Below are 26,008 nucleotides of genomic sequence, written 5' to 3'. Positions count from 1 at the left end.
GGTGGGGGACACTCCTAGTATACATTATACCCCCCCCCGGTGATGCAATGGTCGGAGGGGGACACTCCTAGTAATACATATACCCCCCCCCCCCGTGATGCAATGGTCCGGAGGGGGACACTCCTAGTATACATTATACCCCCCCCCCCCGTGATGCAATGGTCGAGGGGGACACTCCTAGTATACATTATACCCCCCCCCCCCCGTGATGCAATGGTCGGAGGGGGACACTCCTAGTATACATTATACCCCCCCCCCCCCCGGTGATGCAATGGTCGGAGGGGATACTCCTAGCATAATTATACCCCCCCCCCCCGGTGATGCAATGGTCGGAGGGGGATACTCCTAGTATACATTATATATCCCCCCCCGTGATGCAATGGTCGGAGGGGGACACTCCTAGTATACATTATACCCCCCCCCCGGTGATGCAATGGTCAGAGGGGGACACTCCTAGTATACATTATACCCCCCCCCCCGTGATGCAATGGTCGGAGGGGGACACTCCTAGTATACATTATAATCCCCCCGTGATGCAATGGTCGGAGGGGGACACTCCTAGTATACATTATACCCCCCCCCCCGGTGATTGCAATGGTCGGAGGGGGACACTCCTAGTATACATTATACCCCCCCCCCCCCGTGATGCAATGGTCGGAGGGGGACACTCCTAGTATACATTATACCCCCCCCCCCCCCGTGATGCAATGGTCGGAGGGGGACACTCCTAGTATACATTATACCCCCCCCCCCCCGTGATGCAATGGTCGGAGGGGGACACTCCTAGTATACATTATACCCCCCCCCCCCCCGTGATGCAATGGTCGGAGGGGGACACTCCTAGTATACATTATACCCCCCCCCCCCGTGTGATGCAATGGTCGGGGGGGGACACTCACATAACCCCAGATGCCGACACAGAAGGCGGTCCCGGACGCCAGGACGAGGTTCCCATACTTGTCATGGAAGTTGGTTCAGCCTTGTGATGGGTCCGTCTGGTGAGGGTTCTCTGTACACCTCGGCCTGCAAAGTCACAGAACACAAAGGATCAGGAGGGGGAGGGATTTGTAGTTCAGAGTCCAGAAGGCAGGAAACGGACAGATCAGTTTCTGGCAGATTCACATTTCCCTCACCGGGCAGAGAACAGATATGGGGGGGGGGGGTTAGATGTGATGGCAGCAGGGGGCGGGCCACATACATGGGGGGGGGGGGTCAGATGTGATGGCAGCAGGGGGCGGGCCTCATACATGGGGGGTCAGATGTGATGGCAGCAGGGGGCGGGCCTCATATATGGGGGGGGGGTCAGATGTGATGGCAGCAAGGGGGCGGGCCTCATACATGGGGGGGATCCTTCATACAAGAATCACTCTGAATGGAGGAGAGAGCAGAGGGATGACCATCACTGAGCTCGCTCTCCACCCTTCACACCTGAGGAATCCTCCCCCCCCCCGGATGCCAGATTCTAGTTCTTTCCCAGGTGGAAGAACCCTCAGGACCCCCATTACACGAGCAGGGACACTACAGAGGACCAGAATGGTGGCAGAGCGCCCCCCAATGGAGACTAAGAACAGACAGTACACCATCTCTGCCAAGAGGCTAAGAAGTGAGAGGGCGGTCATTGAGGAGGGGGGGGGGGGGGCTCTGCACTGGTTGGAGTGTTGGGGGGGGGGGGGGTGTAGCAATTGTGCGCACATATATGGACGCGGACATCCATTTGCCAAGACCCTCCATCTTGTGTCATTCTCACTCCAAATCCGTCCCCCTCCCTTTTTGTTGAATGGCATGTGGTCTGTGTGTGCGCTGAGTTCAGGAGTGCACAGCTGGATACCACTTCATGGTTGTAAACCCAATTAGCTGGTTCCATGATGTCTGGCAGGCTCCTGCTCTGGCCGGATCGTAAAAGCTATAAACCCGCAGTCACTGGACATGAAAGCATTCTGGAGTGGCAGTAAAACGTACGTTCCACTGAAACCACTTTTTCATACAAATCCATAACTCCCGGCAGGAACAAAGTACAATGGAACAAAACATATATTCAGGTAGGACATTTTAATACGAGTCACCTGATACCTTACATCCCTAGATAACATCCACCCGAGAGCAGGAAGCGATATCTCTGTAACCGTCACAGGCAGATATGTCATATGTTATGTCTGGACGTTCTGCAGATGATTCTGCATATTATCCTGCCAGTGGATAGGATGCTACATGTACCTATGGAAGGTTACTGACCATGGTGTGGACTTGTGAGGGATTTGGGTCACAGCCGGGGTCTCCGCCTAACCCCCTCCCCACACGAGGCGATTGGCCCTTGGCTTCAGAGACACCCCCTGCTGGTGGACTAGAAAACAGGCTGCCAGGCCTGAGAGAGGTAAGATGAAGAGATTCTCCCTTTTAACATCGGAACCAACTTTGGGAGAACGGGACCCTTTTGTTCGGACCCCTGAATCTGCCTAAAGCAGGACTTCTGCAAGTATTCTACCTCCCTGAACTTCTGTTATCTCTCCGTTGTGTTATTGCTCCCCATATATATATATATTGGTTACATCTTTTCTGTAAATACTTTTATTGCACCATTTTGACCTTTTTAGTAATAAATCTTATTATCTGAAAGTGTTGAAATGTTTCTAAAGCTCTTTAATGCAAACTAAGAATCCGTCTCTGAAGAGCGCTACTGTGTGTGTTTGAAACTTCTGCATACATCTGCCTGCGGTGACTGTGGTATACAGACGATTATCCAACCATCACAGTGTTATTACTGATATTGCCGAGTTTCCTCTTTCTCTGTAAAAAAAGGAGGTGGTGGCAGTGTGAAGGGTTAATTGCGTAATTAACGTGACCCAGTAACAATCGCTCCCAGGCTGCCGGTACATCGATTGTGGTCCAATTAGCTGGAAAATCGTTGTGCAGGGGTGCAGATGGGCGTGGTATTGTTACGCATGTGACAGCGCGGTTTTAGATTGGCCGGTCCTTTGGTCACAAGTTGGTGAGAAGGTCTGGGGTCTGACTCCGCGATAGGCTCTGCACTGGTCAGAGTGTTGGCTGACTCCTCCCCCTGCCAATCATCTAGGACTTCCTGGGTTGGATCTCCCTCCTCCAGTCTGAGGTGGTCTCCCAGATCTGTATGATGAGCCGTCCTGCACCCCGGATCTGTATATATGACTGGAGGAGGGGGGAGGGGGCACTGAGATGTGATTGGTTGTCTCCAATCACATCCCCCCTCCAGCTCACACTGAAGCAGATTTTGGTGCATTTCAGGGAGTGCAGAAACTCTGTACCACCATCGCCCCAGACGGGTCACCTCGCTGTGTTGTGTGGGGGAGGGGAAGGGGGCGGGGACTGTACCACCATCGCCCCGGACGGGTCACCTCGCTGTGTTGTGTGGGGGAGGGGAAGGGGGCGGGGACTGTACCACCATCGCCCCGGATGGGTCACCTCGCTGTGTTGTGTGGGGGGAGGGGAAGGGGGCGGGGACTGTACCACCATCGCCCCGGATGGGTCACCTCGCTGTGTTGTGTGGGGAGGGGAAGGGGGCGGGGACTGTACCATCGCCCCGGACGGGTCACCTCGCTGTGTTGTGTGGGGGAGGGGAAGGGGGCGGGGACTGTACCACCATCGCCCCAGACGGGTCACCTCGCTGTGTTGTGTGGGGGAGGGGAAGGGGGCGGGGACTGTACCACCATCGCCCCGGATGGGTCACCTCGCTGTGTTGTGTGGGGGAGGGGAAGGGGGCGGGGACTGTACCACCATCGCCCCCGGATGGGTCACCTCGCTGTGTTGTGTGGGGGAGGGGAAGGGGGCGGGGACTGTACCACCATCGCCCCGGATGGTCACCTCGCTGTGTTGTGTGGGGGAGGGGAAGGGGCGGGACTGTACCATCGCCCGGACGGGTCACCTCGCTGTGTTGTGTGGGGGAGGGGAAGGGGGCGGGGACTGTACCACCATCGCCCCAGACGGGTCACCTCGCTGTGTTGTGTGGGGGAGGGGAAGGGGGCGGGGGACTGTACCACCATCGCCCCGGATGGGTCACCTCGCTGCGGTTGTGTGGGGGAGGGGAAGGGGGCGGGGACTCTGTACCACCATCGCCCCGGACGGGTCACCTTGCTGCGTTCTGTGGGGGAGGGGAAGGGGGCGGGGACTGTACCACCATCGCCCCGGACGGGTCACCTCGCTGTGTTGTGTGGGGGAGGGGGGCGGGGACTGTACCACCATCGCCCCAGACGGGTCACCTTGCTGCGTTCCTGTGGGGGAGGGGAAGGGGGCGGGGACTCTGTACCACCATCGCCCCGGACGGGTCACCTCGCTGTGTTGTGTGGGGGAGGGGGGCGGGGACTGTACCACCATCGCCCCAGACGGGTCACCTCGCTGTGTTGTGTGGGGGGAGGGGAAGGGGGCGGGGACTGTACCACCATCACCCCAGACGGGTCACCTCGCTGTGTTGTGTGGGGGAGGGGAAGGGGGCGGGGACTGTACCACCATCGCCCCGGACGGGTCACCTCGCTGCGTTGTGTGGGGGAGGGGAAGGGGGCGGGGACTGTACCACCATCGCCCCGGACGGGTCACCTTGCTACGTGTGTGGGGGAGGGGAAGGGGCGGGGACTGTACCACCATCGCCCCGGACGGGTCACCTTGCTGCGTTCTGTGGGGGAGGGGAAGGGGGGCGGGGACTCTGTACCACCATCGCCCCGGACGGGTCACCTCGCTGTGTTGTGTGGGGGAGGGGAGGGGAAGGGGGCGGGGACTCTGTACCACCATCGCCCCGGACGGGTCACCTCGCTGTGTTGTGTGGGGGAGGGGAAGGGGGCGGGGACTGTACCACCATCGCGCCGGACGGGTCACCTCGCTGTGTTGTGTGGGGGAGGGGAAGGGGGCGGGGACTGTACCACCATCGCCCCGGACGGGTCACCTCGCTGCGTTCTGTGGGGGAGGGGAAGGGGGCGGGGACTCTGTACCACCATCGCCCCGGACGGGTCACCTCGCTGTGTTGTGTGGGGGAGGGGAGGGGAAGGGGGCGGGGACTCTGTACCACCATCGCCCCGGACGGGTCACCTCGCTGTGTTGTGTGGGGGAGGGGAAGGGGGCGGGGACTGTACCACCATCGCCCCGGACGGGTCACCTTGCTGCGTTCTGTGGGGGAGGGGAAGGGGGAGGGGAAGGGGCGGGGACTGTACCACCATCGCCCCGGACGGGTCACCTCGCTGCGTTGTGTGGGGGAGGGGAAGGGGGCGGGGACTGTACCACCATCGCCCCGGACGGGTCACCTTGCTACGTTGTGTGGGGGAGGGGAAGGGGGCGGGGACTGTACCACCATCGCCCCGGACGGGTCACCTTGCTGCGTTCTGTGGGGGAGGGGAAGGGGGCGGGGACTGTACCACCATCGCCCCGGACAGGTCACACCCCGGATGTATCTGCCGCGTTTTGTTTGGCTGACAGGAATGCGTTGGCGATCGGTCTCGGCACGGAATCCATCCTCCATGTGTCCGCACTGCATGGGGCGGATCATCTCTGCACAGGAATCAAACGCCGTCAGTCTCCCGGTTTGTCAGAGTCCCGGTGGGGGCTCCAACCATCAATAATGCAACGTCTCCCCGGACACATGGAGGAGGCACAGAGGACGCATGGAGGAGGCACAGAGGACGCATGGAGGAGGCACAGAGATGAGGAATGGGTCAGCACAGCCTCCATTCTCCGGGAAGATGAAAGCTGCAATGTGATTGGTGCTCCCCCTCAGTCCTGTCCCGGAGCCCCTCCCCCCACTCACCGGACACGGACAGCGCAGACCTCACCAGGGCGAACATCTCTTCTTCTTCCTCGTCTTACCCTTCACACGAATGGAGAAAAACAAAATGGCGGCGCCGGATATCCGCCTCTTAGCCCCACCCCGGGAGTTGTAGTTCTGCCATGAGACTTCCTGATTGGACGGAGGGAGCAGTGGGCGGGAAGTGCAGGCACCCAGTCCCGGCTCAGGAGCGGATTGGCCGCTTTCAGCCCACAGCCCCGCCCACTCTGTGTTCGGGGAAGGGATGGAGCTGTCAGCGTGGCTCCGCCCACCTGTCCGCCGACGAATAGAAGTGTAACAACGGACTGGCCGGTGATTGGCTGGTGTGTGCCGGCGTCCTCCAATCAAGGAGCAGCACCTTCTTCCCGGACGGCATGACGTAGGACGCCGCCGGCGGTGAGGGAAGTTTCTCGGAGTGATGGAGGCGGCGGGCAGAGCAGTGCTGGTGGCCGGGATGGTTCTGGTCCTGTGCGGGGCGGTGTCCGAGGGCCAGAAGAAGAAGGAGGTGAGGGGGGAGTGTGCGGGCATTTACCGGGGGCGTGCCTTATAAGGAGGCGGGGCATGTGTCAGGGGGCAGGGCTTTTAGTGGGCAGGCTTGTTGAGAGGTGCCCACACTTATAGTGGGGGGGGAGGGGGTGACATTGTCAGGGGTGGGGCTTATAGCAGGGAAAGTCATTGGTAGTTGGAGGGACTTATAGTGGGAGTGTCATTGTTGGGGGTGGGGCTTATAATGGGAGTGTCATTGTTGGGGGTGGGGCTTATAATGGGAGTGTCATTGTTGGGGGTGGGGCTTATAATGGGAGTGTCATTGTTGGGGGTGGGGCTTATAGTGGGAGTGTCATTGTTGGGGGTGGGGCTTATAATGGGAGTGTCATTGTTGGGGGTGGGGCTTATAATGGGAGTGTCATTTTTAATGGATGGGCCTTATAGCAGGGAGTTTCCTTTTTATGGGGTGGAGCTTAGAGCAGGATGTGTCAGGGGTGTGGCTTATGAGTTTCCTTGGGGGGTGGGGCTTATAGCAGGGAGTGTCATTGTTAGGGGGTGGAGCTTAGAGCAGGATGTGTCAGGGGTGTGGCTTATGAGTTTCCTTGGGGGGTGGGGCTTATAGCAGGGAGTGTCATTGTTAGGGGGTGGAGCTTAGAGCAGGATGTGTCAGGGGTGTGGCTTATGAGTTATCTTGGGGGGTGGGGCTTATAGCAGGGAGTGTCAGGGGTGGGGCTTATAGCAAGGAGTATCATTGTTAGGGGGTGGAGCTTATAGCAGGGGGTGGGGCTTATGAGTTTCCTTGTTAGGGGGTGGGGCTTATAGCAGGGAGTGTCATTGTTTGGGGATGAGGCTTATAGTGGGAGGAGTTTGCCATGCTGTGTTCAGCTGGATGCTGATTGCAGAATGGGGGTGGCCTCTGGCGGGGGACCCGAGAGGAGGAGGGGCCAAGATGGCCGATGGGGGACCCTAGAATTGGGGCCGGTCTGTGATAAGCCATTACAGAGGCGGGAAGTAGGACAGGTTTGCTATATTAATCATATATATAGAGAGAGACTTTAGTAACACTGTAAAGTAGCGCAGTGCTGAATAGTAAAATATGTCCGGGTCATGCAGGGGGAAACCTTCTGGTGAAGGGGTTAACTATGGTCCCAGGAAGGTCAGTAAGTAGGTAAACTGATGTATGGATTGGACTGACCTCCTCCATGCAGATCTGTGTGGATTGGACGGGCCTCCTCCATGCAAATCATTATGGATTTGACTGACCTCCTCCATGCAGATCTGTGTGGATTGGACTGACCTCCTCCATGCAGATCTGTGTGGATTGGACAGGCCTCCTCCATGCAGATCTGTGTGGATTGGACGGGCCTCCTCCATGCAGATCTGTGTGGATTGGACGGGCCTCCTCCATGCAGATCTGTGTGGATTGGACGGGCCTCCTCCATGCAGATCTGTGTGGATTGGACGGGCCTCCTCCATGCAGATCTGTGTGGATTGGACGGGCCTCCTCCATGCAGATCTGTGTGGATTGGACGGGCCTCCTCCATGCAGATCTGTGTGGATTGGACGGGCCTCCTCCATGCAGATCTGTGTGGATTGGACGGGCCTCCTCCATGCAGATCTGTGTGGATTGGACGGGCCTCCTCCATGCAGATCTGTGTGGATTGGACGGGCCTCCTCCATGCAGACCAGTGTGGTTTGGACTGACCTCCTCCATGCAGAACTCTGTGGACTGGACTGACCTCCCCCATGTGTCTCCCCCTCAGATGGTGTTGTCGGAGAAGGTCGGTCAGCTGATGGATTGGGCCGGGAAGAGACCCGTCATCCGGATGAATGGGGATAAATTTAGACGTCTCATCAAAGCTCCGCCCAGAAATTATTCCGTCGTCGTCATGTTCACCGCCCTGCAGTCCCACCGCCAGTGTGTCGTGTGCAAGTAAGGAGACCCCGCCCCCTGTGTAATATACCCCGCCCCCTGCCAGTGTGTCGTGTGCAAGTAAGGAGACCCCGCCCCCTGTGTAATATACCCCGCCCCCTGCCAGTGTGTCGTGTGCAAGTAAGGAGACCCCGCCCCCTGTGTAATATACCCCGCCCCCTGCCAGTGTGTCGTGTGCAAGTAAGGAGACCCCGCCCCCTGTGTAATGTACCCCGCCCCCTGCCAGTGTGTCGTGTGCAAGTAAGGAGACCCCGCCCCCTGTGTAATATACTCCACCCCCTGCCAGTGTGTCGTGTGCAAGGAGACCCCGCCCCCTGTGTAATATACCCTGTCCCCGCCGCTAGTGTGTCGTGTGCAAGTAAGGAGACCCCGCCCCCTGTGTAATATACCCCACCCCCTGCCAGTGTGTCGTGTGCAAGTAAGGAAACCCCGCCCCCTGTGTAATATACCCCACCCCCTGCCAGTGTGTCGTGTGCAAGGAGACCCCGCCCCCTGTGTAATATACCCTGTCCCCGCCGCTAGTGTGTCGTGTGCAAGTAAGGAAACCCCACCCCCTGTGTAATATACCCCACCCCCTGCCAGTGTGTCGTGTGCAAGTAAGGAAACCCCGCCCCCTGTGTAATATACCCCACCCCCTGCCAGTGTGTCGTGTGCAAGTAAGGAAACCCCGCCCCCTGTGTAATATACTCCGCCCCCTGTGTAATATACCCCACCGCCAGTGTGTAGTGTGCAAGTGAGGAGACCCCACCCGCTGTGTAATATACCTTGCCCCCAACATGTCTGTGTAATATACCCCTCCCCCCCAACATGAATATAATATACCCCGCCCCCACAATGTCTGTGTAACATGCCCCACCCCCACAATGTCTGTGTAACATGCCCCGCCCCCACAATGTCTGTGTAACATGCCCCGCCCCCAACATGTCTGTGTAATATGCCCCGCCCCTCCCCCAACATGTCAATGTGTGTGGTGTAGCTCGGTGTGGCGGTGTGTGTGGTGTAGCTCGGTGTGTGTGGTGTAGCTCGGTGTGTGTGGTGTAGCTCGGTGTGCGTGGTGTAGCTCGGTGTGCGTGGTGTAGCTCGGTGTGGCGGTGTGTGTGGTGTAGCTCGGTGTGGCGGTGTGTGTGGTGTAGCTCGGTGTGGCGGTGTGTGTGGTGTAGCTCGGTGTGGCGGTGTGCGTGGTGTAGCTCGGTGTGCGTGGTGTAGCTCGGTGTGCGTGGTGTAGCTCGGTGTGCGTGGTGTAGCTCGGTGTGCGTGGTGTAGCTCGGTGTGCGTGGTGTAGCTCGGTGTGCGTGGTGTAGCTCGGTGTGTGTGGTGTAGCTCGGTGTGGCGGTGTGTGTGGTGTAGCTCGGTGTGGCGGTGTGCGTGGTGTAGCTCGGTGTGGCGGTGTGCGTGGCGTAGCTCGGTGTGGCGGTGTGCGTGGTGTAGCTCGGTGTGGCGGTGTGTGTGGTGTAGCTCGGTGTGGCGGTGTGCGTGGCGTAGCTCGGTGTGGCGGTGTGTGTGGTGTAGCTCGGTGTGGCGGTGTGTGTGGTGTAGCTCGGTGTGGCGGTGTGTGTGGTGTAGCTCGGTGTGGCGGTGTGTGTGGTGTAGCTCGGTGTGGCGGTGTGCGTGGTGTAGCTCGGTGTGCGTGGTGTAGCTCGGTGTGCGTGGTGTAGCTCGGTGTGTGTGGTGTAGCTCGGTGTGGCGGTGTGCGTGGAGTAGCTCGGTGTGGCGGTGTGTGTGGTGTAGCTCGGTGTGGCGGTGTGTGTGGTGTAGCTCGGTGTGGCGGTGTGTGTGGTGTAGCTCGGTGTGGCGGTGTGTGTGGTGTAGCTCGGTGTGGCGGTGTGTGTGGTGTAGCTCGGTGTGGCGGTGTGTGTGGTGTAGCTCGGTGTGGCGGTGTGTGTGGTGTAGCTCGGTGTGGCGGTGTGCGTGGTGTAGCTCGGTGTGCGTGGTGTAGCTCGGTGTGCGTGGTGTAGCTCGGTGTGCGTGGTGTAGCTCGGTGTGGCGGTGTGTGTGGTGTAGCTCGGTGTGGCGGTGTGTGTGGTGTAGCTCGGTGTGGCGGTGTGTGTGGTGTAGCTCGGTGTGGCGGTGTGTGTGGTGTAGCTCGGTGTGGCGGTGTGTGTGGTGTAGCTCGGTGTGGCGGTGTGTGTGGTGTAGCTCGGTGTGGCGGTGTGTGTGGTGTAGCTCGGTGTGGCGGTGTGCGTGGTGTAGCTCGGTGTGCGTGGTGTAGCTCGGTGTGCGTGGTGTAGCTCGGTGTGCGTGGTGTAGCTCGGTGTGCGTGGTGTAGCTCGGTGTGCGTGGTGTAGCTCGGTGTGCGTGGTGTAGCTCGGTGTGTGTGGTGTAGCTCGGTGTGGCGGTGTGTGTGGTGTAGCTCGGTGTGGCGGTGTGCGTGGTGTAGCTCGGTGTGGCGGTGTGCGTGGCGTAGCTCGGTGTGGCGGTGTGCGTGGTGTAGCTCGGTGTGGCGGTGTGTGTGGTGTAGCTCGGTGTGGCGGTGTGCGTGGCGTAGCTCGGTGTGGCGGTGTGTGTGGTGTAGCTCGGTGTGGCGGTGTGTGTGGTGTAGCTCGGTGTGGCGGTGTGTGTGGTGTAGCTCGGTGTGGCGGTGTGTGTGGTGTAGCTCGGTGTGGCGGTGTGCGTGGTGTAGCTCGGTGTGCGTGGTGTAGCTCGGTGTGCGTGGTGTAGCTCGGTGTGTGTGGTGTAGCTCGGTGTGGCGGTGTGCGTGGAGTAGCTCGGTGTGGCGGTGTGTGTGGTGTAGCTCGGTGTGGCGGTGTGTGTGGTGTAGCTCGGTGTGGCGGTGTGTGTGGTGTAGCTCGGTGTGGCGGTGTGTGTGGTGTAGCTCGGTGTGGCGTGTGTGTGGTGTAGCTCGGTGTGGCGGTGTGTGTGGTGTAGCTCGGTGTGGCGGTGTGTGTGGTGTAGCTCGGTGTGGCGGTGTGCGTGGTGTAGCTCGGTGTGCGTGGTGTAGCTCGGTGTGCGTGGTGTAGCTCGGTGTGCGTGGTGTAGCTCGGTGTGCGTGGTGTAGCTCGGTGTGCGTGGTGTAGCTCGGTGTGGCGGTGTGTGTGGTGTAGCTCGGTGTGGCGGTGTGTGTGGTGTAGCTCGGTGTGGCGGTGTGCGTGGTGTAGCTCGGTGTGGCGGTGTGCGTGGTGTAGCGGTGTGCGTGGCGTAGCTCGGTGTGGCGGTGTGTGTGGCGTAGCTCGGTGTGGCGGTGTGTGTGGCGTAGCTCGGTGTGGCGGTGTGTGTGATGTAGCTCGGTGTGGCGGTGTGTGTGATGTAGCTCGGTGTGGCGGTGTGTGTGGTGTAGCTCGGTGTGGCGGTGTGTGTGGTGTAGCTCGGTGTGGCGGTGTGTGTGGTGTAGCTCGGTGTGGCGGTGTGTGTGATGTAGCTCGGTGTGGCGGTGTGTGTGGTGTAGCTCGGTGTGGCGGTGTGTGTGGTGTAGCTCGGTGTGGCGGTGTGTGTGGCGTAGCTCGGTGTGGCGGTGTGTGTGGCGTAGCTCGGTGTGGCGGTGTGCGTGGCGTAGCTCGGTGTGGCGGTGTGCGTGGCGTAGCTCGGTGTGGCGGTGTGTGTGGTGTAGCTCGGTGTGGCGGTGTGTGTGGTGTAGCTCGGTGTGGCGGTGTGTGTGGTGTAGCTCGGTGTGGCGGTGTGCGTGGTGTAGCTCGGTGTGCGTGGTGTAGCTCGGTGTGCGTGGTGTAGCTCGGTGTGTGTGGTGTAGCTCGGTGTGGCGGTGTGCGTGGAGTAGCTCGGTGTGGCGGTGTGTGTGGTGTAGCTCGGTGTGGCGGTGTGTGTGGTGTAGCTCGGTGTGGCGGTGTGTGTGGTGTAGCTCGGTGTGGCGGTGTGTGTGGTGTAGCTCGGTGTGGCGGTGTGTGTGGTGTAGCTCGGTGTGGCGGTGTGTGTGGTGTAGCTCGGTGTGGCGGTGTGCGTGGTGTAGCTCGGTGTGCGTGGTGTAGCTCGGTGTGCGTGGTGTAGCTCGGTGTGCGTGGTGTAGCTCGGTGTGCGTGGTGTAGCTCGGTGTGCGTGGTGTAGCTCGGTGTGCGTGGTGTAGCTCGGTGTGTGTGGTGTAGCTCGGTGTGGCGGTGTGCGTGGTGTAGCTCGGTGTGGCGGTGTGCGTGGTGTAGCGGTGTGCGTGGCGTAGCTCGGTGTGGCGGTGTGCGTGGCGTAGCTCGGTGTGGCGGTGTGTGTGGCGTAGCTCGGTGTGGCGGTGTGTGTGGTGTAGCTCGGTGTGGCGGTGTGCGTGGTGTAGCTCGGTGTGGCGGTGTGCGTGGTGTAGCGGTGTGCGTGGCGTAGCTCGGTGTGGCGGTGTGTGTGGCGTAGCTCGGTGTGGCGGTGTGTGTGGCGTAGCTCGGTGTGGCGGTGTGTGTGATGTAGCTCGGTGTGGCGGTGTGTGTGATGTAGCTCGGTGTGGCGGTGTGTGTGGTGTAGCTCGGTGTGGCGGTGTGTGTGGTGTAGCTCGGTGTGGCGGTGTGTGTGGTGTAGCTCGGTGTGGCGGTGTGTGTGATGTAGCTCGGTGTGGCGGTGTGTGTGGTGTAGCTCGGTGTGGCGGTGTGTGTGGTGTAGCTCGGTGTGGCGGTGTGTGTGGTGTAGCTCGGTGTGGCGGTGTGCGTGGCGTAGCTCGGTGTGGCGGTGTGCGTGGCGTAGCTCGGTGTGGCGGTGTGCGTGGCGTAGCTCGGTGTGGCGGTGTGTGTGGTGTAGCTCGGTGTGGCGGTGTGTGTGGTGTAGCTCGGTGTGGCGGTGTGCGTGGTGTAGCTCGGTGTGCGTGGTGTAGCTCGGTGTGCGTGGTGTAGCTCGGTGTGTGTGGTGTAGCTCGGTGTGGCGGTGTGCGTGGAGTAGCTCGGTGTGGCGGTGTGTGTGGTGTAGCTCGGTGTGGCGGTGTGTGTGGTGTAGCTCGGTGTGGCGGTGTGTGTGGTGTAGCTCGGTGTGGCGGTGTGTGTGGTGTAGCTCGGTGTGGCGGTGTGTGTGGTGTAGCTCGGTGTGGCGGTGTGTGTGGTGTAGCTCGGTGTGGCGGTGTGCGTGGTGTAGCTCGGTGTGCGTGGTGTAGCTCGGTGTGCGTGGTGTAGCTCGGTGTGCGTGGTGTAGCTCGGTGTGCGTGGTGTAGCTCGGTGTGTGTGGTGTAGCTCGGTGTGGCGGTGTGTGTGGTGTAGCTCGGTGTGGCGGTGTGCGTGGTGTAGCTCGGTGTGGCGGTGTGCGTGGTGTAGCGGTGTGCGTGGCGTAGCTCGGTGTGGCGGTGTGTGTGGCGTAGCTCGGTGTGGCGGTGTGTGTGGCGTAGCTCGGTGTGGCGGTGTGTGTGATGTAGCTCGGTGTGGCGGTGTGTGTGGTGTAGCTCGGTGTGGCGGTGTGTGTGGTGTAGCTCGGTGTGGCGGTGTGTGTGGTGTAGCTCGGTGTGGCGGTGTGTGTGGTGTAGCTCGGTGTGGCGGTGTGCGTGGCGTAGCTCGGTGTGGCGGTGTGCGTGGCGTAGCTCGGTGTGGCGGTGTGCGTGGCGTAGCTCGGTGTGGCGGTGTGCGTGGCGTAGCTCGGTGTGGCGGTGTGCGTGGCGTAGCTCGGTGTGGCGGTGTGCGTGGCGTAGCTCGGTGTGGCGGTGTGCGTGGCGTAGCTCGGTGTGGCGGTGTGCGTGGCGTAGCTCGGTGTGGCGGTGTGCGTGGCGTAGCTCGGTGTGGCGGTGTGCGTGGCGTAGCTCGGTGTGGCGGTGTGCGTGGCGTAGCTCGGTGTGGCGGTGTGCGTGGAGTAGCTCGGTGTGGCGGTGTGCGTGGTGTAGCTCGGTGTGGCGGTGTGCGTGGCGTAGCTCGGTGTGGCGGTGTGCGTGGCGTAGCTCGGTGTGGCGGTGTGCGTGGCGTAGCTCGGTGTGGCGGTGTGCGTGGCGTAGCTCGGTGTGGCGGTGTGCGTGGAGTAGCTCGGTGTGGCGGTGTGCGTGGCGTAGCTCGGTGTGGCGGTGTGCGTGGCGTAGCTCGGTGTGGCGGTGTGCGTGGTGTAGCTCGGTGTGGCGGGTGGTGATGAGCCAGATCGTCCCACCTGATCCATACAGCGTGTGCACTGGAAGTAGCGGTCCTGTGCAGTATCGCTCTCACCGCTAATCTTTCCTTCCAGGCATCTCGGCATCAACTAGCCCCACCCCAACGCGTTTCGTCACCCGCACACATGACTTCCTCAGGGAGAATGATTGGATCGTGCCCCACTCAGACTATATAAATACCCTGCCAATGACATTTTGTTGTAGACCGCTAGACTCTATTAGGGTCCTTTCACACGGGCTTTCCGTGGTTTTCATCAGTTTAGTCACGTTTTTTCCAGAAAAAAACAGATCAGTTTACATCCGTTTTTCATCAGTTTACGTCACTTTGTTCATCCATTTTTTTTGTCCATTTACATAGTTACAAAACTCCATCCAGTTCAACCATTTAAAAAAAAAATTATATTCCTACACCCACAGTTGATCCACAGGAAGGCAAAAAAACCCAGCAAAGCACGTTGTAGAGCACTAGACTCTATTAGGGTCCTTTCACATGGGCTTTCCGTGGTTTTTCATCGGTTTAGATCAGTTTACATTCGTTTATGACCATTTACATCCATTTTTCGTCCATTTACATTCGTTTTTTCATCCATTTACATCCGTTTGTCCATTTACATTCGTTTTTCATCCTTTTATGTCCATTTACATCCGCTTTCCGTCAGTTTATGTCCATTTGCATTTGTCTTTTGTCCATTTATTTCCTTTTTTCGTCCGTTTATGTCCATTTACATCCATCTTTTGTCCGTTTATATGTTTTTCATCCGTTTTTGTCCATTTATATCCATTTTTCGTCAGTTTGTCCATTTACATCTGTTTTTCATCTGTTTGTCTTACATCCATTTTTCGCCCATTTATGTTCATTTACATCTGTTTGTCCATTTTAGATCCTTTTTTTTGTCCATTTACATCCATTTTTTTTTGCCGTTTATGTCCATTTACGTCCGTTTTTCGGCCATTTACATCCGTTTGTCCATTTACATTCGTTTTTCATCCTTTTATGTCCATTTACATCCGATTTTGTCCATTTACATCCGCTTTCCGTCAGTTTATGCCCATTTGCATTTGTCTTTTGTCCATTTATTTCCTTTTTTCGTCCGTTTATGTCCATTTACATCCATCTTTTGTCCGTTTATATGTTTTTCATCCGTTTTTGTCCATTTATATCCATTTTTCGTCAGTTTGTCCATTTACATCTGTTTTTCATCTGTTTGTCTTACATCCATTTTTCGCCCATTTATGTTCATTTACATCTGTTTGTCCATTTTAGATCCTTTTTTTTGTCCATTTACATCCATTTTTTTTTGCCGTTTATGTCCATTTACGTCCGTTTTTCGGCCATTTACATCCGTTTGTCCATTTACATTCGTTTTTCATCCTTTTATGTCCATTTACATCCGATTTTGTCCATTTACATCCGCTTTCCGTCAGTTTATGCCCATTTGCATTTGTCTTTTGTCCATTTATTTCCTTTTTTCATCCGTTTATGTCCATTTACATCCATCTTTTGTCCGTTTATATGTTTTTCATCCGTTTTTGTCCATTTATATCCATTTTTCGTCAGTTTATGTCCATTTACATCTGTTTTTCATCCGTTTTTGGCCATTTACATCTGTTTTTCATCCGTTTTTGTCTATTTACATCCGTTTTTCGTCAGTTTGTCCATTTACATCTGTTTTTCATCTGTTTGTCTTACATCCATTTTTCGCCCATTTATGTTCATTTACATCTGTTCTTTGTCCATTTTAGATCCGTTTATGTCCATTTACATCCATTTTTTTTTGCCGTTTATGTCCATTTTGATCCGTTTTTTGCCTGTAAAACAGACATAAACAGATGTATACAGATGATCATCCGTTTACATCCGCTAGTCCATAGAAATACATGGGTGTCCGTTTTTCCTCCGTCAGCAGACAGATGGAAAACAGACATGGGGAACGCGCGTGTGAAGGAGGCCGTACAAGGCGCCATGTTTCTATCAGAACCGCATACCATGTGATGTGCTTAGCAATGAGCCCGTATAACGACACGGCGCTCTACAAGGACGACTGAATTCCTGGTTTTCATGGACTTTATATTTTTTTAATCACAGCTTTATATGGCTGATGTAGATTTTATGTCCTTCATGAATGTAGCAAATGATTTTTTCAGCTCAGAATATATGAATTACTGATTTGATGCAGGAAGATGACACTTTGTATCGCTGTATTTATGTTCGTTGGTATACGTTACAGCGCTGCACATCGATTTGTGTCATTGGGGAGGTATGAGGCTTTGTGTCATTGGTGAGGTATGAGGCTTTGTGTCATTGGGGAGGTATGAGGCTTTGTGTCATTGGGGAGGTATGAGGCTTTGTGTCATTGGGGAGGTATGAGGCTTTGTGCCATTGGGGAGGTATGAGGCTTTGTGTCATTGGGGAGGTATGAGGCTTTGTGTCATTGGGGAGGTATGAGGCTTTGTGCCATTGGGGAGGTATGAGGCTTTGTGTCATTGGGGAGGTATGAGGCTTTGTGTCATTGGGGAGGTATGAGGCTTTGTGTCATTGGGGAGGTATGAGGCTTTGTGTCATTGGGGAGGTATGAGGCTTTGTGTCATTGGGGAGGTATGAGGCTTTGTGTCATTGGGGAGGTATGAGGCTTTGTGTCATTGGGGAGGTATGAGGCTTTGTGTCATTGGGGAGGTATGAGGCTTTGTGCCATTGGGGAGGTATGAGGCTTTGTGCCATTGGGGAGGTATGAGGCTTTGTGCCATTGGGGAGGTATGAGGCTTTGTGCCATTGGGGAGGTATGAGGCTTTGTGTCATTGGGGAGGTATGAGGCTTTGTGCCATTGGGGAGGTATGAGGCTTTGTGCCATTGGGGAGGTATGAGGCTTTGTGTCATTGGGGAGGTATGAGGCTTTCTGGAAATGTGTTCCTTAGAGGGGTAGTTGGTTTTCGTTGCTCACAGGATTGGTTGTTTGATGGAGAGATCTCCCCGATATGATTCTGTCATTGTCCCTGTAGAAGGGATCGCTGCGACCACGCCCCCTCCTGGCCGGGTGTAGGGATTAGGTGTGGCGGGATCAGATACCAGGGCGGTCTGACTCCATACATGTGACCTCCCACTTCTCTCACATATTCCTCTCTTTCCTCTATTAGACAAGCGGATGAAGAATACCAGATTCTGGCCAATTCCTGGCGCTACTCCAGCGCCTTCACCAACAGAATCTTCTTCGCAATGGTGGACTTTGATGAAGGATCTGATGTTTTCCAAATGGTAAATCCCCTTCATTCTTCCCTCCCTCCAATCCCCTTCATTCTTCCCTCCCTCCAATCCCCTTCATTCTTCCCTCCCTCCAATCCCCTTCATTCTTCCCTCCCTCCAATCCCCTTCATTCTTCCCTCCCTCCAATCCCCTTCATTCTTCCCTCCCTCCAATCCCCTTCATTCTTCCTTCCCTCCCTCCAATCCCCTTCATTCTTCCCTCCCTCCAATCCCCTTCATTCTTCCTTCCCTCCCTCCAATCCCCTTCATTCTTCCCTCCCTCCCTCCAATTCCCTTCACTCTCCCCTCCCTCCAATCCCCTATAGGGGGATCGATCCCACTGGAGACCCATGTAAGGACACGTCCAGGTTATATACAGGGAACGGTCCCACTGGAGACCCATGTAAGGACACGTCCAGGTTAAATACAGGGAACGGTCCCACTGGAGACCCATGTGATGACACGTCCAGGTTAAATACAGGGAACGGTCCCACTGGAGACCCATGTGATGACACGTCCAGGTTATATACAGGGAACGGTCCCACTGGAGACCCATGTGATGACACGTCCACGTTATATACAGGGAACGGTCCCACTGGAGACCCATGTAAGGACACGTCCAGGTTAAATACAGGGAACGGTCCCACTGGAGACCCATGTAAGGACACGTCCAGGTTATATACAGGAAACGGTCCCACTGGAGACCCATGTAAGGACACGTCCACGTTGTATACAGGGAACGGTCCCACTGGAGACCCATGTGATGACACGTCCAGGTTATATACAGGGAACGGTCCCACTGGAGACCCATGTGATGACACGTCCAGGTTAAATACAGGGAACGGTCCCACTGGAGACCCATGTGATGACACGTCCAGGTTAAATACAGGGAACGGTCCCACTGGAGACCCATGAAAGGACACGTCCAGGTTATATACAGGGAACGGTCCCACTAGAGACCCATGTAAGGACACGTCCAGGTTATATACAGGGAACGGTCCCGCTGGAGACCCATGTAAGGACACGTCCAGGTTAAATACAGGGAACGGTCCCACTGGAGACCCATGTAAGGACACGTCCAGGTTAAATACAGGGAACGGTCCCACTGGAGACCCATGTAAGGACACGTCCAGGTTAAATACAGGTAACGGTCCCACTAGAGACCCATGTAAGGACACGTCCAGGTTAAATACAGGGAACGGTCCCACTAGAGACCCATGTAAGGACACGTCCAGGTTAAATACAGGGAACGGTCCCGCTGGAGACCCATGTGATGACACATAATAGAAGGGACGGACAGTCTCTTCCAAACCTCTGAAGGTCCTCCTGTAATAAAGGTATTGTCCAGGAGGCAGGTTTGTGGTTTTTGCACATGTCGGAGTCAGGTGACCATGTATGAGTTTTTGTGTCCACAAGGTAAAGAGAACCTATAGTGAGCTAGTCAGCACTTCTCAGAGAGCCGCAACCAAACTGGTGGATGGAGAGAAAGCAGTTGGGTTGACTGTAACCTATCTGGGAGGCAATGGTTCCGCTGTGTAGGGCGGCTTTTTGTATTGGTGGAGTTACAGTTCACCATTGTTACATGGGGATGACCATACACCCCTTACCCCAGGTGACCGCTGGCCTGTAAAACGTCCATAGCTGCTTTTGGGATTTCAGGGGTATCCGCTGGTGGAATGGGGGTGCCAATAGAATATTCTAATGGTAGCAGATGTCAAGCCTGGGCATTAGATACGTCAGGTGTGCTGCGTTGTGTGTGTATACGTGTATGTGATATATATTTATCCAATCAGATGTCTGATACGCGGTACTAGAATATTCACATGACTGACTTGGAATGCACACAATTACTTCTCTTGACGTTTTCCCTCTTTTGCGGTCTTCTTCCCATAGTTAAACATGAACTCTGCACCAACCTTCATTCACTTCCCTCCTAAAGGGAAACCCAAGAGGGGCGACACGTATGAGCTGCAGGTTCGAGGATTTGCTGCAGAACAGATCGCTCGGTGGATCGCAGACCGGACCGATGTCAATGTAAGTTTAGTCTGCAGAGCCTCGGAAAGGCTGGAGGACATTTTTCATTATTTTTGTTACCAAAAATATGGGTTGTTTTTTTTTTTTTTTTGTTTTGTTTTTTTTAGCATTGCCTACAGATGTCTCATATTTTTGGTTTGCAGCCACTTATGATCTCATACGGTCTCTATTGGGCTAAAAGACATTCATGAGCCAGAGGAGAGTTACACTCCCCCTCTCCAGACAGCCCGAAACGAGTGACAGACAGAAGACAGTGCTAGGCTTTCTCACTGGAGAGCCCAGCATGCTTTGGTTTGGGTCAACATTTTGTTACAAGGATAAACGGGCTGAACTTCTTTTTGATATTCTAATTTGGGCTCCTAAATGGAAAACAGTTTACATGTTTTCTCTCATTTTTCATTATATATATTCTTATTTTTTTATTTTGTCTTTCACAGATCCGTGTAATAAGACCTCCGAATTATGCTGGTCCGTTGATGCTGGGCCTGCTCTTGGCTGTGATTGGTGGATTGGTGTATTTAAGAAGAAGCAACCTCGACTTCCTGTATAACAAGACTGGATGGGCCTTGGCTGCCTTGGTATCTTACGTTTTGTATAATTTATTCGTGGTTGTAGTGTACCTGTAATTCTACTAGAATGGGACTTCAGAGGCATTCATCACTACCCTGAAAATCAGAGGCATGCACTACTCTGCTAGGAGGTCAAGATTTCCCCATTACTTCGAGGAGATGTCCTTCGAGATTTGGCTCCAAGACTTGGAGGGAATGTCTTCAAGATTTGGGCCCAAGACTTGGAGATGTCCCGCATATTTGGCCCCAATACTTGGAGATGTCCAGCAGATTTGGGCCCAATACTTGGAGGAGATGTCCCTCAGATTTGGCCCCAATACTTGGAGGAGATGTCCCTCAGATTTGGCCCCAATACTTGGAGGAGATGTCCCTCAGATTTGGCCCCAATACTTGGAGGAGATGTCCAGCAGATTTGGCCCCAATACTTGGAGGAGATGTCCCTCAGATTTGGCCCCAATACTTGGAGGAGATGTCCCTCAGATTTGGCCCCAATACTTGGAGGAGATGTCCCTCAGATTTGGCCCCAATACTTGGAGGAGATGTCCAGCAGATTTGGCCCCAATACTTGGAGGAGATGTCCCTCAGATTTGGCCCCAATACTTGGAGGAGATGTCCCTCAGATTTGGCCCCAATACTTGGAGGAGATGTCCCTCAGATTTGGCCCCAATACTTGGAGGAGATGTCCAGCAGATTTGGCCCCAATACTTGGAGGAGATGTCCCTCAGATTTGGCCCCAATACTTGGAGGAGATGTCCCTCAGATTTGGCCCCAATACTTGGAGGAGATGTCCAGCAGATTTGGCCCCAATACTTGGAGGAGATGTTCAGCAGATTTGGCCCCAATACTTGGAGGAGATGTCCAGCAGATTTGGCCCCAATACTTGGAGGAGATGTCCCTCAGATTTGGCCCCAGTACTTGGAGGAGATGTCCCTCAGATTTGGCCCCAATACTTGGAGGAGATGTCCCTCAGATTTGGCCCCAGTACTTGGAGGAGATGTCCCTCAGATTTGGCCCCAATACTTGGAGGAGATGTCCCTCAGATTTGGCCCCAATACTTGGAGGAGATGTCCCTCAGATTTGGCCCCAATACTTGGAGGAGATGTCCCTCAGATTTGGCCCCAATACTTGGGAGGAGATGTCCCTCAGATTTGGCCCCAATACTTGGGAGGAGATGTCCCGCAGATTTGGCCCCAATACTTGGGAGGAGATGTCCCTCAGATTTGGCCCCAATACTTGGGAGGAGATGTCCCGCAGATTTGGCCCCAATACTTGGGAGGAGATGTCCCGCAGATTTGGCCCCAATACTTGGGAGGAGATGTCCCTCAGATTTGGCCCCAATACTTGGGAGGAGATGTCCCGCAGATTTGGCCCCAATACTTGGAGGAGAAGTCCCGCAGATTTGGCCCCAATACTTGGAGGAGAAGTCCCGCAGATTTGGCCCCAATACTTGGAGGAGAAGTCCCGCAGATTTGGCCCCAATACTTGGAGGAGAAGTCCCGCAGATTTGGCCCCAATACTTGGAGGAGAAGTCCCGCAGATTTGGCCCCAATACTTGGAGGAGAAGTCCCGCAGATTTGGCCCCAATACTTGGAGGAGATGTCCCTCAGATTTGGCCCCAATACTTGGAGGAGATGTCCCTCAGATTTGGCCCCAAAACTTGGGAGGCGATGTCTTTCAAGATTTGCTTCCAAGACTTGGAGGGAATGTCTTTCAAGATTTGCTTCCAAGACTTGGAGGGAATGTCCTCGAGATTTGGCCTCCAAGACTTGGAGGGAATGTCCTCGAGATTTGGCCTCCAAGACTTGGAGGGAATGTCCTCGAGATTTGGCCTCCAAGACTTGGAAGTCTTGTTTGTAATTTCCAGGCCTTTTGTGGCCACCTTAAATCTTGGATGATTAGTTTTCCCACACGCTGGTTTGTGTTTTATTCCTGAAACCACAAACATGAAGCTATCCGTAAAATATTGTCCATTCCTGTCACTGTGTAAAGATTTAAGGAAGGTTGTATGACTAATACTGGATCAGGATTGAATGGCAGTTGTGTGGGGGATGTGGTGTGACTGATGATGGATCAGGATGTATCAGGCAGTACAGTTGGTGTTTGTCTGAACACCCATCCACTAATACTCACCCATAGCAGAATATTGGAATTTTCTGTAGCTCCCGATGGTCTGAGTCTTCTTTCATAAAAGGTGTTTTGAGGCAATGACAAATCCTCGTCACTTTTGTTTTGGGTAATTCTAGGTTTCTTCACCCCGTCACAATTGTCCTGTATTCAGAATATACTCCTTGTGGTGAACACAATGAATGTAATTCCCATCCCCCTCTGTGTTTTGTTCCTGCCAGTGTTTTGTGTTGGCGATGACGTCTGGACAGATGTGGAATCACATCCGGGGACCGCCGTATGCACACAAGAACCCACATACCGGCCAAGTGGTAAGTACTTCTGAACGTCTTCTCTGAGGAGCTGTGAGAGGGCGGGATTCTCCACATGTCGGAGATAGACTGCACATATCTTCTGCCCAGGACAGAACATGCTCATCCAATAGACTATACTGTCTTCTGATAAGTGACTCTCTCTGCTCTGCCCCTCCAACACTGACTGGAGAGCCGGGCAGGAGAGGGGGCGGGAGTGTCTGGCTCAGGTTGTCAGCGGCACAATGAGAGGCTGAGCCAGCTGCCAGTAAGGCATCTTGTTGGATCCCGACATCATTGTCAGGATCCCCCCCCGAGTCTGCAGCAGTTCTATAACGTCAGCCAGCAGTGGGCATTAGCCCGCTCTTGGCTAAATCTGGGTGACAGATGCAGAAAAATGCCGCTACGCGGCCCGTAGGAGAAGTATGGCCGCTACGCGGCCCGTAGGAGAAGTATGGCCGCTACGCGGCCCGTAGGAGAAGTATGGCCGCTACGCGGCCCGTAGGAGAAGTATGGCCGCTACGCGGCCCGTAGGAGAAGTATGGCCGCTACGCGGCCCGTAGGAGAAGTATGGCCGCTACGCGGCCCGTAGGAAAAGTATGGCCGCTACGCGGCCCGTAAGAGAAGTATGGCCAAAATGCTTTTTACAGAGTTGAAGGACACAGCATAGCTGTCTCTGGCCTATCAAGGTAATAGCAGGCAGTCTGAGGTATCGAATAGACAAAACACCTAAACTGAAGTACAAGTTCACCTGAACTCTGCGCACACCTCTCCTGTGTACATTCTGTGTTTGAGCAGAAAAGCCCATGTCCTGATTTTTTTTTTTTTTTTAATGGGTTAGTAATATGAAAGGAAGCCCATGTCCTATGTTCTGATGGATTGCTAGTAGGCAAGGAAGCCCGTATAGTAGGGAAGGAAGCCCGTGTCTGATGAATTACTAGTAGGGAAGGAAGCCCGTGTCTGATGAATTACTAGTAGGGAAGGAAGCCCGTGTCTGATGGATTAGTGGTAGGGAAGGAAGCCCGTGTCTGATGAATTACTAGTAGGGAAGGAAGCCCGTGTCTGATGGATTAGTGGTAGGGAAGGAAGCCCATGTCCTACGTTACGATGGGTTAGTAGGGAAGGAATGTCAAGGTCCTACCTTTTCCCTGTGGTTATGTTACTTCATGTGCTGGTGTCCATCTTGGATTCTGCTGTGCATGATGGGAGCCCTTTTATGCCTTCAGGTTTCTGTGGTCCATCCTCCAGAGGGGTGTGGCTGATGACATATAAGCCTGTGGCCCGCACATGCTCTTTGCACTTGTGTCTTGTGTCTTTGTGTTGCTGTTACTCTGTTCTGACTCTCGTGACTCTCCTGGTATCTGATTCGGCTTGTCTTGACTATTCTTTGTATTCTCCTTTGATCTGATCCTCTGTTGCTGAACCCGGCTCGTGACCTGTGATTCTCGTCTGCTGTCCTGTACTGTTCTGTCCTGTTGTTGTTGACCCCGGCTTGTCTGACTACTCTTTTGTCTCTTCCACCAGCTACACGCCATTGGCGGCGGCCATTACCGCAGCTGAGGTGTCTCGGGGGCCGCGACCTGGTTCCTGGCTGCGTCAAGTCCATCCCCACCATCAGGGGCCCTGGTGAAGGGCAGCCTGGGACTTAGACTCCGCGCCCTGAGGGACTTTGGTCTGTGGGAGGTGGTTGTCGTCAGCCAGTGCGTTACATTGTTAGGCCTGCCTGTCCGTTCCTCAGCTCCTGCCCTGACATTACACAAGTGCCATGAACCCTGACAGTGCAGGCACGCCTTCGCTCCCAATGCTAGTCGCCAGACTCGATCAACAGGATCACCTGTTGGATCAGTTCGCTCAGGCGTTGCAAACTCTGCTTGCACGCACCGCGCACCTTACTCCTGGTGTTATTAGGCCGGTTGTCGCTCCGGTGGTCGCTTCCGCTGCTGTTCCGCTTGCTGTGCCTACCGCCGCGGCTGATGCGGCACCCGCGGTGTCCAGAGGTATGACCGGTTCAGCCCCTCTTCCACAGCGCTTTGGGGGTGAGCCGAGTCAGTGTCGTGGGTTCCTCAACCAGGTGGGTATTTATTTTGAATTAATACCCCACGCCTTTCCGTCTGAGAGGTCAAAGGTGGGGTTCCTCATCTCACTACTCTCAGACAAGGCCTTGGCCTGGGCAAATCCCTTATGGGAGAGGAACAACCCGGTGATTCAAGATTTTTCTGGTTTTGTCGATGCCTTCCGTAGGGTATTCGACGTACCGGCTCGTTCCGCCTCGGCGGCCAAGCTGCTCATGACCATGCATCAGGGTTCACGGACCGTGGCCGAGTACGCTATAGAGTTTCGTACCCTGGCGGCAGAGGTCGGGTGGAACAATGAGGCTCTGGTGGCTGCGTTTTCCCATGGTCTTTCTGACTCATTAAAGGACGAGATTGCAGCTAAGGAACTGCCTGTGGTGTTGGAGGAGCTCATCTCTTTCCTGATCCTGATTGACACCAGGCTCAGGGAGAGGCCTTCACTCAAGGAACGCCTGCGGAGGCCTTCCAATCGACTGGCACCTGCGTTTTCTGTCCCAGCCGTTCCTCCCTCTCCTCCCACGCCTCCTGGGGATAGCTTGTCTGGTGGGGAACCCATGCAGCTGGGGTTTGCTCGCCTTTCCGAGGGGGAGCGGGCCGCTCGGCGTCGGGAGGGTCGCTGCCTGTACTGTGGCCTCGGTGGGCACTTTCGGCAGTCTTGTCCGGTCCGTCCGGGAAACGCTCGCACCTGAGATCATGTCGGGGACAGATCTTGGGTGGAATTTCCTCGTCCCCGGCGTTCCGCAAGGATAAGCCACTGATCACCGTGGTCCTTTCTTGGACAGGGGGCTCGGTGACGGCCCAGGCGTTGGTAGACTCTGGGGCCGGTGGGTTGTTCTTGGACAGCTCGTTTGCTGCGCAGCACTCCATTCCCCTGCAGGCTCGTGCTGTCCCATTGGTTCTCGAAGCAATAGATGGCAGGCCCCTGCAGCCGCCGCAGGTTACCCACGAGACCCTGCCAATAGAGGTAGCCATTGGGGCTGTTCACAGGGAGTTGGCCTGTTTTCAGGTGATTTCTTCCCCACACTATTCGGTGGTTTTGGGGTATCCCTGGCTCCAGAGGCACAATCCAACCTTCAATTGGCAAACAGCCGAGATTCTCTCATGGTCTCCACAGTGTGGGGCCGGGTGCATCCGGGGGCCGGTTAAGGTATTGTGTGCCTCCTCGGACTCTGCGTTGCCCACCGACTATGGGGAATACCGGGACGTGTTCGATAAGGTACGCGCTGGTACCTTACCACCGCATCGTCCTTACGACTGCGCCATATCCCTGCAACCCGGGGCCACTCCTCCACGTGGCAGGGTGTACCCTCTCTCGGTTGCGGAGAATAAGGCCATGGAGGAGTACGTGGTGGATGCGCTTTCCCGGGGGCACATTCGTAAGTCTACTTCCCCAGCAGGAGCGGGGTTTTTTTTCGTAAAGAAGAAAGGTGGGGAATTGAGGCCCTGCATTGATTATAGGGGTCTCAATCGGATTACCATTAAAAATGCATATCCAATTCCTTTGATTTCT

The 26,008-nt window shown here is 55.3% G+C and overlaps 2 protein-coding genes across 2 annotated transcripts in view; one reads left to right on the top strand and one right to left on the bottom strand.

Annotated features, from left to right (window-relative positions):
* Nucleotides 1-799: 799 nt before the first annotated feature.
* Nucleotides 800-6,281, bottom strand: LOC149436252 (cytochrome c oxidase subunit 7B, mitochondrial-like; the record flags this gene model as incomplete). Its single annotated transcript, XM_089661813.1, is given in 3 exon segments — nt 800-973; nt 976-1,023; nt 5,762-6,281. Coding segments are annotated over 3 exon segments (259 nt in total), but the record flags the coding sequence as incomplete, so codon positions are not given.
* The window catches only part of LOC149436251 (dolichyl-diphosphooligosaccharide--protein glycosyltransferase subunit MAGT1), a 34,015-nt gene continuing 14,133 nt past the window's right edge, over nt 6,127-26,008 (top strand). The window contains exons 1-6 of the mRNA XM_089661812.1: nt 6,127-6,284; nt 8,029-8,198; nt 17,305-17,422; nt 19,303-19,443; nt 19,881-20,021; nt 22,358-22,447. Coding sequence (XP_089517938.1) covers nt 6,198-6,284; nt 8,029-8,198; nt 17,305-17,422; nt 19,303-19,443; nt 19,881-20,021; nt 22,358-22,447 — 747 coding nt within the window. The 5' untranslated portion in view covers nt 6,127-6,197. The remainder of the gene's footprint in view (nt 6,285-8,028; nt 8,199-17,304; nt 17,423-19,302; nt 19,444-19,880; nt 20,022-22,357; nt 22,448-26,008) is intronic.

This window comes from Staurois parvus, unplaced genomic scaffold (assembly GCF_062004578.1).
Source record: "Staurois parvus isolate SC_StPar_1 unplaced genomic scaffold, SC_StPar_1.0 ptg001391l, whole genome shotgun sequence".
NCBI classification, from domain to species: domain Eukaryota; kingdom Metazoa; phylum Chordata; class Amphibia; order Anura; family Ranidae; genus Staurois; species Staurois parvus.
This window is presented reverse-complemented; position numbering and strand designations above follow the sequence as displayed.